Below are 15,363 nucleotides of genomic sequence, written 5' to 3'. Positions count from 1 at the left end.
GGGCATCAGGTTCTTTGTGTCCTCAGTTTCCTTAGGGCCCCATAGGTCAAGGCTGGATATGTCCAACAACCCCCTGGTGCCTCTCAGCCCTCTCAAGAAACCTTCACAGCTGGCCACCGGGGGGCAGGGGTGGGGGGGGAATTGCGCCGCCCCCACTCTTACCAGGGTCCACCCTCCTCTGAACCCCTCTTCATCCAGGGGGCTGACTCCAATGTAAGGCACCCGCTCCCCTCGAGGGCCCTGTCAAGTCCAGGCTGGCCAGGGGCCCAGAGGCCAGCCTCTCCAGCACCCCAGGACCGCCCCTTTATTATTTTATGTTCCATTGATCGGGGATCCTCTAGAAGGCCTATTTCTCTCTGTTAACTTGCGAGCCTGCTTATTCACACTACTGTTCTGAAATACTGTGGTATTAACCTGTTGGACTCTTCACAAGTAGCAGAAACCTAATGTCTGCTCCAGAGATATGGTATTAACGAACGCAGGGTGCAAAATGTGCACTTAACACTAGCCATTGCCTAGTGATATTTGGCACTTGGCGAGTAAGGAATGGTGTACTGTGTGTATATGAAACTGAGGTGGCAAGTGACTTTTATATGGCTGGCTAGTAGCTTCCAACTTGGATTTGTGCCCCCTGATTGAAAGTAATATGTGCCCTCTGTGTTTTGAGAATTAAAACTGATGTATTTCTGACATAGTAAATTTAAGTATTATTCACTTATTCAAATTAACCATGTAGGACATCTTAACTGAGAATGTATGGAGAAAAAAACATGAATTATTTATTTTGCTCTAATGTATCTTTTGCCTCCTGTGTCTTTCAGGCTTTGCTTTGCTGATGTTCTCATGCACTGGTGAAAGAAGCGATCTAACGTTGACATGAAGTGAATTCCTCAAACACACCTGCCAATGTGTTCTCAAATTAATTGAAACGTTGAGTGACATTGTCATGGGGGGAGCAGTGAGTGCTGGGGAAGACAATGATGATTTAATTGATAACCTGAAAGAAGCACAGTACATTCGTACCGATCGAGTGGAGCAAGCCTTCAGAGCGATTGATAGAGGGGATTATTACCTGGAAGGCTACAGGGACAATGCATACAAAGACTTAGCTTGGAAGCATGGGAATATACATTTATCAGCCCCCTGTATATACTCCGAAGTCATGGAGGCACTGAAGCTTCATCCAGGATTGTCATTCCTCAACCTGGGAAGCGGAACCGGGTATTTGAGTACAATGGTGGGCTTAATATTAGGTAATACTTTTTTTACGTATACAGTTTCACTTCGTATAACTCTGCTGTGGGTGCTTCAGTTACTGCATACAGTTTAAAGAAAGTTACTTAGAATGCCGAATGCTCTTTGTTTTATTTCAAACATGATGGTAATGTCTATTTTAATTGCAGCCCGACTGTGTACTTACCATACCAATGCCATGATGTATATTTTATTTACAACCTAAAAAAATCTCAACAAATGTGTTATGAACAGGCAGTGAAGGAATAGTAATTGTTATATATGCAACCATGGGTTTGTACACATGCATGCTCAAACATGTATGTGTGCATGTCATGTCACTCTTAGCAACTATGTAAAATCATAGGTTATAATGGTAACTGTATTCATTTAACTCTCTCAAGAACTGACCAATTGAAGAACAATGAAGCAGTGAGTCCCAGGCCCTGTATATCATAGTCTTTGCACATGACAACATTTGAGAAGTTATTTGCTCATTGTACAGTTTTTTTGTTTTTTGAAGAAAGACACAGAGACTACGTGTTCTAATTTATTGCACTCTCAATTTCTCTGACAACAATAAAAAGTTATTTGGGGTATTTTTTTAGATGGTGTTCAAGTTGCAACAGTTTTTTTAAAAAACTGACTTAAAATAGTGGCTTCACATCAGTTGTTGTGCAAATAATGATATCCAGAAATTATAGCCTACATTCATGCACCTGAAAGTATTTCTTAGATCTGATTTTCTAATGGATTGGGTCCTCGCACGGATTTCTCATCTTTGATATACTGATATCCTGTTTGCAGCTTCGGAAACTTTTTCGACAGCAGAGGGCGTTGTGCATAGTCAAGTTGATGTCGCTCGGTGGCTTCCATTCCCACGCTCGGACATGGTGTCGAAGTATATGTAAATGGCATGCGCTGCGCCTGTTTCCTCAGTTCTGTTTATCCACGTGCACAGCATGCTCCATGATGGTTTGACTTCAGCGATTCTTTCTATTAAGTAGTTCTAAATTCTTTGATACGTCTGATCTGAAGATGGGTTTCAAGAGGTGTGCGGACTGTGAATCGAAGATGTCGATCACAGATCTTTATAGAATATGCTGCTGGTGTCTCAATGAAGAGCACAAGGTCGATAACTTTGGGTCTTGTCAGTCCATGACTAGTAAGGCCTTGCAGGAGAGGAAGTCAAACCTCACCTTAGGTTGGTCGGTGTCAAAATCCCTATCCTTCAAAGAGAAAATCTTCCAAAGACTGGAGTTTGAGGGATAAGTCTCCTCCGAGATCTAAAAAGCATTCCAAACATTCAAAGTAGTTGAAGTCAAGGAGCGATTTGCACCACTCTTCATCTTCTCAAAGAAAATCCAAGAAGAGACGCAAACGTTCCAATTTATCGGATTCCTCACCTGAAGGAAAAAAGGTTAGTGTCCAAGACAAGTCTACTTCAAAAGCAGATTGGGGAGAGTACCGTCTCAAAATGATGATTTTTCAAAAGTGGCCTCTCCCGGTCCCTCTGAAGAGCCAAAAAAGCCCATTTATTTCACTGTGCCTCCTAAAGCCGTCAGGTTGTCGTCAAAGGCCTTGATTTGCACGGCCAAGAGCCTGGCCAAAAGCCTGCGATGCCTACTGCAGTGGTGTCGACCATACAAGAACCATCAAAACTAAAGTCTTCCACTTGTTCGTTATCGAAGGACTCGGCGTTGAGGTCTTCGACATCGAAGCCGTCCCCGTCATCCTCCGACCCATATTCAGGGTTTAAACCCTTGTCAAAAAAAGACTTTAAGTCTATTGGGTGAATTTATGAAGAGGAGGAAGAATAATGAGATGTTTTACCCTTTAAGTTTGAACGTTTTGGTGTGCCCAATGTCCCTGCGGAACTCATTTCAGAGGAATCCAGAACTGAGGACTTGGCTATATGCCTAAAGGGGAAGCCAGTGGATTGTCCACTTTATTAGAAGTGGACTTTGCCACTCCAGATTCAGCTGCCTATCCCGTTGTGGCGTACAGGTCAGTGATGAGTATGGTCACTGAATATTTGGGTTGGGGATGTCCTGCAAAGTATATTGTATGCAATGATCTCACTGATATCCTGGTCAAGGGACCCCTTCAAAGAACCTGTTCTGCTCTTTCACTCTGCACTGAATACAAATATATTGGACAATTGGCAGAAGGCAGATACCACTCCTGTGTCAACAAGGAGATAGTAGTAAAGAAATACAAGCCATCGGCTATACATCATTAATTCATTTCCATGCACCCTGACCCTGAAAGCTTGGTGGTACAAACAGTGACTTACATTCAAAGCAGCTGCCTACCCACCTGATAGGGATGATATATGATGTGTTAGGGAAAAGAGTGTTCTCAGCTGGGAACATGGTACTTAAGGCCATTAACGCATCTTGTGATTTAGCCACATACACCTACACTCTGTGGGCTGTAGTCTCCCAAACGGCAGAGAATGTTCCTGATGTGGAAATGAGAGATAGTTTTCTGAACATCATTCAGGATGGTAAAGAGGCTTCATGTCTGTCTCTCCAATCAGGACTTGATGCGTCGACTGTGTTGGTCACTCTATGGCTGCAAGTGCAGTCACAAGAAGGTTGGCATGACGGCTCAAATCAGGATTTGCTCCCCATGACCAATCAAAACTTCTGGGCTTGCCCTTCGATGGGTCAAACCTCTTTGGGGCAAAGACTGACAAAAGTCTAGAGAAGTTGAAAGCTTCTAAGACGGCGGCAAAATCTTCAGGTGCAGCCATCTGTCGGCCCCAACAGCATCAACCATCTTCCCAGAATTGGAGAGGACGTTCCTTTCTTTTATGTTCCTCAAATGGACAGAACAGTCGAACAGGCTGCTCAAAGAGGCCAAAGGAGATTTCTACGCAGCATATGGGGCTGTGGAGGAAGAACAGTTTCTACCTTCTTACCCTCTGCCACATCTCCAAAACCACTTTGAGTTCTTATGTCCCAAGTTTCTGGTGGGAGGCAGGCTAACCCAGCATATCAAAGAATGGCAAAACATTACTTCAGATGCTTGGGCACTACAGACAGTAGCTCAAGGGTACTGTCTCCCATTTTTGAAAAGGCCTCCAGATTGTCCCGCGACAGAGTGATCCCTTCGGCAACCAGACCCACTCCTTCTGCAGGAGATTCTCTCCCTGCTGGAGAAAGGTACTGTGGAAAGGGTACCTGTAGCGGAGCAATACCAAGGTTCGTACTTGGAGGACTGTAACCCATCTTGTATCTGAGACACTTGAACAATTTCCTCAGGAAGAGCAGATTCAAGATGGTCACTCTTTCGCATATCCTCCAGGCCCTTCAACTCCACGATTAGATGGTGTCGCTCGATCTTCAGGATGCTTACTTTCATGTGCCTATACATCCCAAGCACAGGAAGTACCTGAGGTTCGCCATTGGCAGTTCTCAGTTTCGAGTACTGCTTTTCAGGCTGACATCCGCCCGAGGGTCTACACCCAGCTGATGGCAGTAGTGGCAGCGGATCTAAGGGAGGGATCCACAGCTTTCCCTACCTAGACGATTGGCTTGATCTCCCAAACAGGCTCTGGAACATCTCAACAGCACCTGCCACTCTCCCCACAAACTGCTGTTAACCATCAATTTCAAGTCCCAGGTAAAACCTTCCTAAAATCTGCAATTCATTGAAGCACTCCTGGATTCTTCCTCGTGAAAGTCTTTGCCTCCCGATTTGAGGGTTCAACATAGCTTGCACATGGTCTACCAGCTTTTGATTTTCTGAGTGTGCCGGGCCTCATGTCATCCTGCATTATTCTGGTGCCAGAGGCTCGTCTAAGGATATGGTCCCTACAGTGGGCCCTTGGATCCCAATAGTCACAATTCTCAGGCAGGATGATGGACCTTCTCAGGTCCCGAGCAAGGTCGCACGGGATCTCCTGTGGTGGGCATGTATAGAGAATGAAATGATAGGGGAACCTTTTCGTCAACCCTGGCGGAGATGACTGCAGTCACAAATTCTTCCCTCACAAACTGGATGGCTCACATGAACAATCTCACGATCAGTGGTCTTTGGTCATCATCAGAATCTAGACGACACATAGGACCTCATTACACAGAAGGCGGTAGGGGGTTAACTGGGCCGGTAGAGCTGCTGGCCCCGTTAACCCCCTACCGCCTCATTACGAGGTCTCCTGGCAGGACCCGCTAAGGACGCCTGGTTTTGCCAGGCATCCTTAGCGGGTCCCGTGAGCAGACCAGGATGCAAACAATGAGGCCGTCATTAACGGGCCTGTTGTTTACATCCTCCCCATTCCTATTGAGCCCTATGGGGGCTCGAATGGGAATGGGGATGTACAGGGTCTGGGTTCCTGGAATGGGGAAATACCGGGCCCTCCAAGGTCGGAATGGCCCAGTATTTCCCCATCCCATGAACCCGGACCTGGTACCCGGAAGGGCAAATAGCGGCATGGCTACCTCCAGGGCGTAATGACCCCCCTAAAACTTTCAGAGCTGAGGGCAATCAGACTGGCACTGATGTCCTTTTTGACATCCATCCAGGGGAAGAACGTCCTTATAATGATGGACAACACAGTGGACATGTATTACCTCAACAAAAGAGGAGGTGCAGGGTCACTACCACTGTGCAGGGAGGCAATGCAGCTCTGGTTTTGGCACTGCAAAATGGACACTGTCGACTGTTCACCTAGCCAGAGAGGAGAACGCAAGAGCTGACACTCTGAGCAGGCAGAGCACAATTTTGAGTTTGCTCATTAAATCCTTCTAGAGAACCTCTCCCTTTGAGGAACCCCTCAAGTAGATTGTTTGCACACCGTATCAATAGGAAATGTGACCTGTTCTGCAGGGAATTTCTTCAGGAGCCCTGGGGGGGAAGTATTTGTGGTGGACTGGGATTTTGCACTCCTCTACGCGTTCCTACCAATCCCTGTAATTCCTCGTATCATCATGAGGTTGAGGAAGTTGGGAAGTCCATGATCCTGATTGCTCCTGATTGGGCCCGGAGGAAGTGGCACCCGGAACCTGTGGACATGTTCGTCTGCCCTGCATTTTGTCTTGCTCAGAGAGTGGAGCTACTCTTGAAAGAGGGAGGCTGTCTTCTTCACCCAGAACTCTGAACCTGGTTTCTGAGAGGTTAAGATACACATATTGGGACCTCCCAGAAGACGTGATGGAGGGGTTTCTTTCAGCCAGAAGGCCAGCAACAAACGCGCTATACCACTGTCGTTGGAATAGGTTTTACAGCTGGTGTAGAACTAAAGAAATGGATCCTTTTATGTGCAATACTCCTACAGTGCTGTCTTTACTGATATACCTGGCCCATAAAGGGTTGCAGGTGGCTACTTCCAAGGGCTTCCTGGCAGCGTTATTCATCTTTAAGCGCACGCCAGAGCAAGACTCTTATTTTAAAATGCATATTGTCATACAGTTTCTCAAGGGACTGACCGATATTTTCCCACTATTTTCCCACCGGTCCCTTTTATAGTCCCGCTTTGGGATCTGAACTTGGTGCTGACTTTTTATATGGGAGCTCCATTTGAACCTCTTTATTCCTGCCTTCTCAGATTGACATTCAATACAATTTCCTGGTGGCCATCCCTTCTGCTTGCAGAGTGTGTGAGCTACAGGCTCTTTCATGTAAGCCTCCTTTAACCACATTTTTCAAGGAGAAGGTAGTCTTGAGTGTTCATCCCGCCTTCCTTCCCAAGGTGGTGTTGGGATTTCACCTGGCACAAAAGATTACCTGGCCAACATTTTACTTACATCCTCATCCGTCCAAGGATGAAGAGAGGTTGCACTGACTGGACCCAAGAAGTGCTCTGAGTTTTTATATTGCCAGATTGGCAAATGCCAAGCAAGACTATCAACTCTTGGTTGGTTACACTGGGCACAGACTGGGTCAAGTCGTGACTGTGTATTTCAGAATGTTTTTTCTGTAACTGGGAAAGATGTGCCTGAAAATCAAAGGGCACATTCCACCAGAGGAGTGGCAACCACTTCGGCTCTGCAAAGGGGTGTACGGATGCAGGATATTAGTTATGCTGCAACTTGGTTTTCGATGCACACATTCTCAACACATTACTGTCTTGACACCTTGTCGGGTCAGGACACTAGGTTTGGCAAAGCTGTTCTACACAATATAAACCAGTAACAAAAATACACTGGTACCACCCCCTTCTATCTAACTGCTATGCAAGTCTCTCAAAGATGAGGAATCTGTGTGTGGACACAATCCAATAAAAGAACAAATTACTTACCCCGGTAATGTTCTTTCTACTGAATTTTCCTCCCACGGATTCCTCATCGCCCTCCCAGCCTACTCCTCTGACTGTGGGTGAATTCATTTTGTAATATACTTCTCTCTCTTTCAACGCCCAAGAGGGTTATGTATCCTCTGGCTGTGCATAAAGAGGGAAACACTAGAACTGAGGCAACAGGTGCACCATTCATACCAACGTCGACATTACGTCCGAGCGTGGAGATGGAAGCCGCTGAGGGACATCGACTCGTCGAAGCACAGCACTCTCTGCTGTCAAACTTTTCTGAAGCTGCAAGGAGGATATCAGTATGTCAAAGATGAGGAATCCGTGGAAGGAATAACCAATAGAACGAATATTACCAGGGGTAAGTCATTTGTTCTATTCAGTTTATTTTTGCTTTCACACTGCAAGTTGGCATCATTTCTCATACTTTGAGACCCAGTTTATGCATCAGTTCCCAAAGTTGAAGGACTGCTCAGTCTTCTGTAATCCTATTCCAATCCCTTCTGCTAACTTAACATTTTAGGGTAATTGTTAACCGTTCTACCAATCATTTCATGAAGAAATCCCCTTTGATATCTGAGCCATTTCGTCTTCTCAATAGATTTTGGATTTTCCATGAAAACTGTATTGCTCCATTGAGTTGACTTATTATTAGATTGATTACTCCAATTGGCAAAGGATAGTAGAACTGTAGAAATGGGCAAAAAGGTTTGCTCCACATATCTGACTTGACTGTAATAGGGACCCATAGCTAACATCCGTGACAGTAAACTCCAGTGGTTAAACAATCTTTTTGTATGAACATTGCATCGTTACTGCAATGTATGTTCAGTCTACCGTCCTTTTCAAGGTCTTCAGTACCTGTGCATGGCAACAGATGCTCATGGCATTTGGGTAGGGTATTAAATAAAAACCCTAGGATGGTGCACCTGAAGCTGGTCCATTTCTGGATATAACTCTTCTCAGAATTTTGCCCAAGCCACCCTGAAACTCATGCTAGAATTATCTTTAGTTGCAAGGCTGTCATGCTTTCAATTTCTAATGTTCTGGGTTGATGACCTCTTCTCAAATTATAAACTGCAAGCAATAAATACCAGTGTTAGGTGGCAGTTGCAAATGGGTGGACAATGCATTACTTCCCTTGTGGCACATACAGGCAGTGAATTTCAATAATTTCCCTGTGTTCGGTTTGATCTGCAGCGAGCCTCCCAGGTCGGAAGGCTCTCTAATTTCAGGTGCAACAGTGTAAACTGATTTAGAAGCCATGTTGGTGGTTATGTTCAATTATGATTGATGTGTGAAACTACTAGTATAAATAATAATTATTCTTGAGCACCAATATCTGCACCTTTGCCTCAATCTACCAGTGGATGCTTGCCACTGTCACTTCAGACACTCAATAAACATGTTTTCCTTGTCAAAGTTTCTACTTTGGCCTGCGCCTCTTGTCATTCAGCAGTGCAGTCAGTATTGGTTTTATTTTGAGACTGAGCACATTGAATCTTCCATTTAATATGGTAAATCCATGAAACAATCTCAAACTCTGGAGGCGAGAAAATAATAAAAGATATGTCTGGAGAAGCCAAAAGGATTCATTAGTGCAGCGTATGCAGTGCTAACATTTGATCACATGGGATTCTCTGTCAGTAGACAGGATATGGACAGCTGAGAATGCCATGGTTGATTTTTGATTTCAAATAATAATTCTGTATGGTTGGTATAACTGCAGACGACTCCCTGTTTCCTACCCACGTTCCCCACTCCAAAAACCAACCAAACCCATTCCTCCTCCCTGCCTCCCAATTTACATGCAAGACCTGAAAGCAGCAGGAATATCCTGAGGGGAAACAAAACATTTGTACCCTGGATGAACCTTGCAGTGCAAATGGCTTTCACCCCCTTGGCAGGTGGGTGGTAATGGACGGTAACAGCCCACAGGCCTACCTTGGCATGGCCTGGCGGGCCGTTATCACCCATGTCTGCCCCCCCACCTCCGCGCCAAGGGGTTTAAGCCATAGTATACCCCAACAATTGATGCATTCCAAAATTTGCGACAGTGCAGATGTACATGCAGCCAATTCCCTGCCACCACCCAGATGGATTTAAGTAATAATATCTATATACTTGCATACTTTATACCAGGGTTCCTCATTCACTTGTGGTGTTTAAGACTAAAACTCCCATGATCCTTGACCATTGATTATGATGGTTAGGGGTCATGGGAGATGAAGTCTGAAACACCTGGAGGGTCACATAATAAGTAACCATCCAATATAGTATCCAGTGGCTCTGGTAATAATAGCTTTATAGACTCAGCCCTCAGGTCGTACTTGGTCGTACTTGGCGTTATTGAGCCCGTAAGTCTTGTTAAATGCCATTCTGTGCTCCTATCATTAATTTGATCTTCAGGGTCCAAAACTCTTGTTACTGACATCGGGTAAGATATATAAAGGTTAGTTGGAACATTCCCAAGCTGCGAGCAGTGTGGGGATTGGTGGATCAGCAGACTGGAAGAGCTGGCATAGCCTGCAAATTTCCCACTCTGTCTTAAGCTTGCTCTCAGGAAGCTTGTCCACCGATTACCGATGCGACGCAGCACACTGTACTCGTGCCCCTGGTTGCCGGAAGAGTTGCGCTGCTGCTCAAGTCCACGCCGCTTTATTTCCTAGCATACAAGCATACCCATGAATGAAGCAACATGCAGCACCTCCAACCCACAACAGGGCAGCTATTAGCAAACTGACTGTGTGCACTGTGCAGGTGCTTGCGGTCACTGGCCCTCCTTCCAGCGGCTCCATACACCAATCCTCAATGTCTGATAAACCATCTTGTTGAGCCAGCTGTGCTGTTTCCTACCCACACGCCATGACAAAAACTACTTTGATCTACTAGGAGTCAACAGTGTGCAGGTCTGATTAAATGACTACTGTTCTGCAGTAGTACAGGGATGATTAGTGGCTAAACTGCTTACTCTGCCCCACACTACCAGCCGTGTTCCCAATAATAAAGGTAAGACTAACACAGTCTGGTGGGTATACTTCCTTTTATGTTTTGTGATGACAAGGCTAAGTGCAAGCTATACTAAGGAGGGGTATGAGGTGATAATTGTAGCAACCCAAAACGCAGTAGTACAAAGACTCATAAATTAAGGAATGGCAAGTCGAACATCTATAAACATATCGAACAAAAAGAAAAACGGGCAGGCACACGCATCTATTTACGGTATAGGAAGTGTTGAAGCAAGATGTAGTTCCTTTGCCCAATCTCCCCATATATTTTGTGTGCGTGAAGTTCCTCTTCAAAAGGCATAAACTTGATAGTGGCTGTGGGCTTCAGTTCCGTTTTTCCCAGCTAACGCTTCAAGAGAATTACAGCGTGCTTTGTTCTTCAGTGAAAATAGTGATTTTCGTTTGAAAAACGGTCTTCTTCGTCAATACCATACACGCCCAAGTTGGCCTTTTAAATAGTGGCAATACTGCGGGTCGAAGATGTTGATCGCCGACCCTCACCGCGTATGTCTGTGGTGTCTGGGTTCCGGGCACTGTACCGCTGACTGTGGCTCCTGTCAGGCGATGACCGAGAAGGCTCTCAGGGAGTGTAAAGGTAAATTGGCAGTGCAGAAGTTACCTTCGAAGTCACCTTCGACGAGGTCAAAAAAGACTGATGAGTCGAGGGATTCTTCCCGATGCAAAAAATCCAAACGGTCTCAATTGAGAAGTCGATCGCGCCATTCTTCGTCTTCTTTGAATCGGATTGCCCTGCTAAATGGGATGCATTCCATAGTGAGATGCTTCGAATCTTTGAGAATGCAGCCTCGACCCCCTCGAAGGACATGCAGAAAAGCCATGCCCCAGTCGCTCCGCATAAGGATAACAAAGGGAAGTCGAAGACAAAATCTTCGAAGCCGAGCTTGAACCCCGTTTTACATCGAGAAATGTCACGATCCGACAAAAAATTGTCAAGGGCATTGATGAGTCGGGAACCTAGCCCATCCAGGGTTCTGTGGAGGAAGCACAAGATGTCGTCAACTTCGACGCCTTCGCCGACTCGTCAGAGCCATCAACGCTGATGCCGAAGTAGACGCTGTCTAAATTGGCACTGGTGTCGAAACCGTTGTCGAAGACTACAACAACTACTTAGACATTGTCCAAGCCAGTAGTGGTACAGGAAAATGTTTACAAACCTTTACCTAAAAAGGACTATTTTAAGTATTTGTCAGCCATATATGATGAGGAACCTCCTTCTGATGACAATACACCACCTTTTGGACTACAGTTCGGCACCCCTAATGTGCCAGAGGAACTAATATATGATGCGTCCAGGCTAAGATATTTATATGATAACCACCAGACAGCCAGTGGGTTAGATACCTCGCCAGAGTTAACGTTTGGCAAACCAGACCAAACTGAGCATGCTCAGCATGCTGACTCTTCATACATAAAACCTATGGGAAAGGTTATTGAATTTTTAGGATGGAGTAGGCCTACTCCTTCTTTTGAGCAGGATGACGACATGACGGACATCTTGAACCAGGCATTACAGAGAAGGATCTCTGCAAATTGGCAAACACCAGTAACTGCGGCTGCAGTAAATAAAAACTTTGCGTGGAAGTACAGACCATCCAGCAGTGACCCGGAGTACATCACTAAGTATCCCACACCAGAAAGCGTGATGGTTCAGGCTGCTACATCTACCAAGCATTCAATTTACCAATCGATCCCTCCTGACAGGGATGATAAGAGAGTGAAAAAATTCACTTCGGGTCGTATGCCATTGAAGTCGGCAAATGTGACTTGCACATTATCAAGATCTAACTTTACCCTGTAGAACGGTCTTGCGATGGCGGTTGACCACATCCCGGAAGGAGAGGAAAGCGACGGCTTCCTGGCAATTGTCAAGGATGGTAAGGAGGCCATGGGTGAATGTCTCCATCAGGTTTGGATACTACAGACGGCATCAGCAGATCCATGGCAGCTAGCACAGTCTTAAGAAGATTTGCGTGGTTGAGGAAGTCTGGGTTTGCACCAGATGTGCAAGCTAGACTACTCAACAAGCCCTTTGACGGCTCAAGGCTGTTTGGCAGCAAGGCAGATGAGAGTTTGGAAAAGCTGCAGACCTCAAAGGCGGCAGCTAAATCCCTAGCGCCGCCATTAGACAGCCTCAACAACCCTATTCATGCTAATCTTCCTGGAAGGGTAAGTCCTTTCGATTCTACTCCTCATTTGGAAGAGGAAGAGGAAGAGGACAAGCAGCTCAAAGAGGTCAGAGAATATTCCCTCATGGCGGACTAGGGAGAGATGCTAAGTCAGCCCAAGCAGCCGCACCCTTACCTTCAGATGCTGCTTCAGCTGCCTGTAAACCACTCTGAGGCCTTGACTCACAAGACCTCAGTGGGAGGCAGACTTACTCAGCATCTGAACGAATGGCGGGGCATTACTTCAGATGCTTGGGCACTGGAAATTGTGGCACAAGGTTACTGCATTCTGTTCCAAAAAAGGTCTCTGGATCATCCATCGGGGAACAACTCTTTCAAAATTCTGAATTCTGCTCCTTCTGTAAGACATTTTTATCCTGCTAGTGAAAGGTGCAATAGAACATGTATCTGTAGCGGAAAGGAACAAGGGTTGGTATTCCCCATACTTTCTGATTTCCAAAAAGCACTGAGGATTGAGACCCATCTTGGACTTAAGAAGCTTGAACAAGTTCCTCAGGAAGGACAAGTTCAAGATGGTAACACTTTCTCAGATCCTTCACACTCTCAAACTCCAGACTGGATGGTATCATTGGACCTCCAGGATGCTTACTTTCATATGCCTATCCATCCCAAGCACAGAAAGTACCTTAGGTTTGTGGTTGGCGGCTCTTATTATCAGTTTCTAGTTCTGCCATTCAGGCTGACCTCCGCCCCGAGGGTTTTCACCAAGTTGATGGCATTAGTGGCAGCGAGTCTCAGGAGAGGGGGGATTCACGTCTACCCAGAGAGTGCCTCCCTGAAACTTGAGGAGAACCATCTCCGGTTCCGGAAGCACCTCAAAACCTTCCTCTTCGCCTCTGCTTTCTCTCCCCTGTTAAAATTACTGAAACTGCACTGAATCTGCAACTGGGCCACTCACCGATCTCGGTCCTTGGCCCAGCCACTCTCCCCTGCACTGCCTCCCTGGCAACCCCTGCACTGCGGGACTGTCTCCGTATCCCTACAGCCCCCCTTCCCAGCACCTGTCTGCACTTACCTTGCACTTGCCACCAGCTGGCCCTTATTATTTATCTTGTATTCTACTAACCTTGTACTGCACTTTCCCCATCCCTTTCCCCCTTGCACATTTCCCTTCCCTTCTACCCTTGCACTTGCGCAATCTGAATGACACCTGGCCTAGTAGGATCGTTGTCTGTCTCCCCTTTGTCCCCCCCCCGCCTCGTCGCGCCTTGAAACGCTTGTGTATAGGTGCGTTACAAATGCCATATCATATCATATCGTACCCCTACCTAGACGATTGGCTGATTGGCTGATCAGGGCGCGTTCACCCGAACAAGTCCTGGAACATCTCCGTGTGACCTGCCACTCTCTCCACAAACTGGGCTTCTCCCTCAATTACAAGAAGTCCCACTGGATACCATCCCAAAGAATCAAATTTATTGGAGCAGTCCTGGATACTTCCTCAGGGAAAGCCTCGCCACCCGAGGTGAGAGCTCAACCCATTCTGAAGATGGTTATCAAATTCCAGAGTGCCCCGCATCTTCCGGCCTTCGATTTTCTGAGGTTGCTCAGTCTCATGGCATCCTGCATTTTCCTGGTGCCAGAGACTCGCCTGAGAATAAGATCCCTCCAATGGGGCCTCAGTGGCTCCAGTTCTCGGGCAGAATGTCAGACCAGCTGCAAGTTACGAACAGAGTTGCTCAGAACCTTCTGTGGTGGACTTGCACAAACAATATTCTTAAGGGAGAATCTTTTTGGCAGCCATGCCCAGAGATAACGGTTGTGATGGATGCCTCACTCACAGGGTGGGGAGCCCACACCATCGATCTAACAGTTAGTTGTCGTTGCTCTCCATCGGAGTTCAAACTACATATCAACTTTTAGGAGCTGAGGGCAATCAGACTAGCCCTGAAGGTCTTCCTGCCATCTGTATAGGGAAAGAATGTCCTGATAATGACCGACAACACAGTGGCCATGTACTACCTCAGCAAGAGACAAGGTGTAGGGTCACTACTACTGTGCAGAGGGGCAATGCAACTTTGGTTCTGGCCAATACAAGAAGGAATCTCTCTATCACGAGTTTACCTAGCCGGAGAGCAGAACACGGCGGTGGACACTCTGAGAAGGCAGAGCACAGTCTCCCACAAGTGGGAACTAGCTCAGGAAGTCCTTCAAGAGAACTTCACTTATGGGGAACCCCTCAAGTGGATCTGTTCGCGGCCAGTGTTAATCGGAAGTGCAAACTGTTTTGCTCAAGGGAATTTCCTCCAAAAGTGGCACTAGGGGACGCGTTCATGGTGGACTGGGAATTTCCACTCCTGTACGCGTTTCCTCCAGTCCCCGTCATTCCTTGCATGATCAGGAGGTTGAGAAAGTTCAGGAAACCCATGATCCTAATTGCCCCCGATTGGGCCAAGAGGACGTGGTATCCGAATCTTCTGGACCTGTCCATCTGCCCTCCAATACGTCTTCTACAAAGAGAAGATCTTCTCTCGCAAGAGGAAGGTTGGGGTCTCCATCCAGAGGTCAAGACACTTGGTTTCTGAAAGGCTGAGATACAAGGATTGGGACCTCCCGGATGACGTAATGGAGATTTCGCTTTCGGGCAGAAGGCCAGCAACAAAATCTTTGTACCGTTGCCGTTGGAACAAGTTCAGCAACTGCTGCAGGGATAATAATGTGG

General features: G+C 46.4%; 1 protein-coding gene across 1 annotated transcript in view; it reads left to right on the top strand.

Annotated features, from left to right (window-relative positions):
- PCMTD1 (protein-L-isoaspartate (D-aspartate) O-methyltransferase domain containing 1) overlaps positions 1 to 15,363 on the top strand; it is an 869,695-nt gene that overhangs the window by 115,430 nt on the left and 738,902 nt on the right. Inside the window, exon 2 of the mRNA XM_069621034.1 lies at positions 822 to 1,253. Within this exon, the coding sequence (XP_069477135.1) occupies positions 947 to 1,253 (307 nt within the window). The 5' untranslated portion in view covers positions 822 to 946. The remainder of the gene's footprint in view (positions 1 to 821; positions 1,254 to 15,363) is intronic.

This window comes from Ambystoma mexicanum, chromosome 5q, assembly GCF_040938575.1.
Source record: "Ambystoma mexicanum isolate Mex_15411 chromosome 5q, UKY_AmexF1_1, whole genome shotgun sequence".
Taxonomy (NCBI): domain Eukaryota; kingdom Metazoa; phylum Chordata; class Amphibia; order Caudata; family Ambystomatidae; genus Ambystoma; species Ambystoma mexicanum.
The sequence above is the reverse complement of the archived record's forward strand: the minus strand, read 5'-3'. Positions and strand labels throughout refer to the sequence as shown.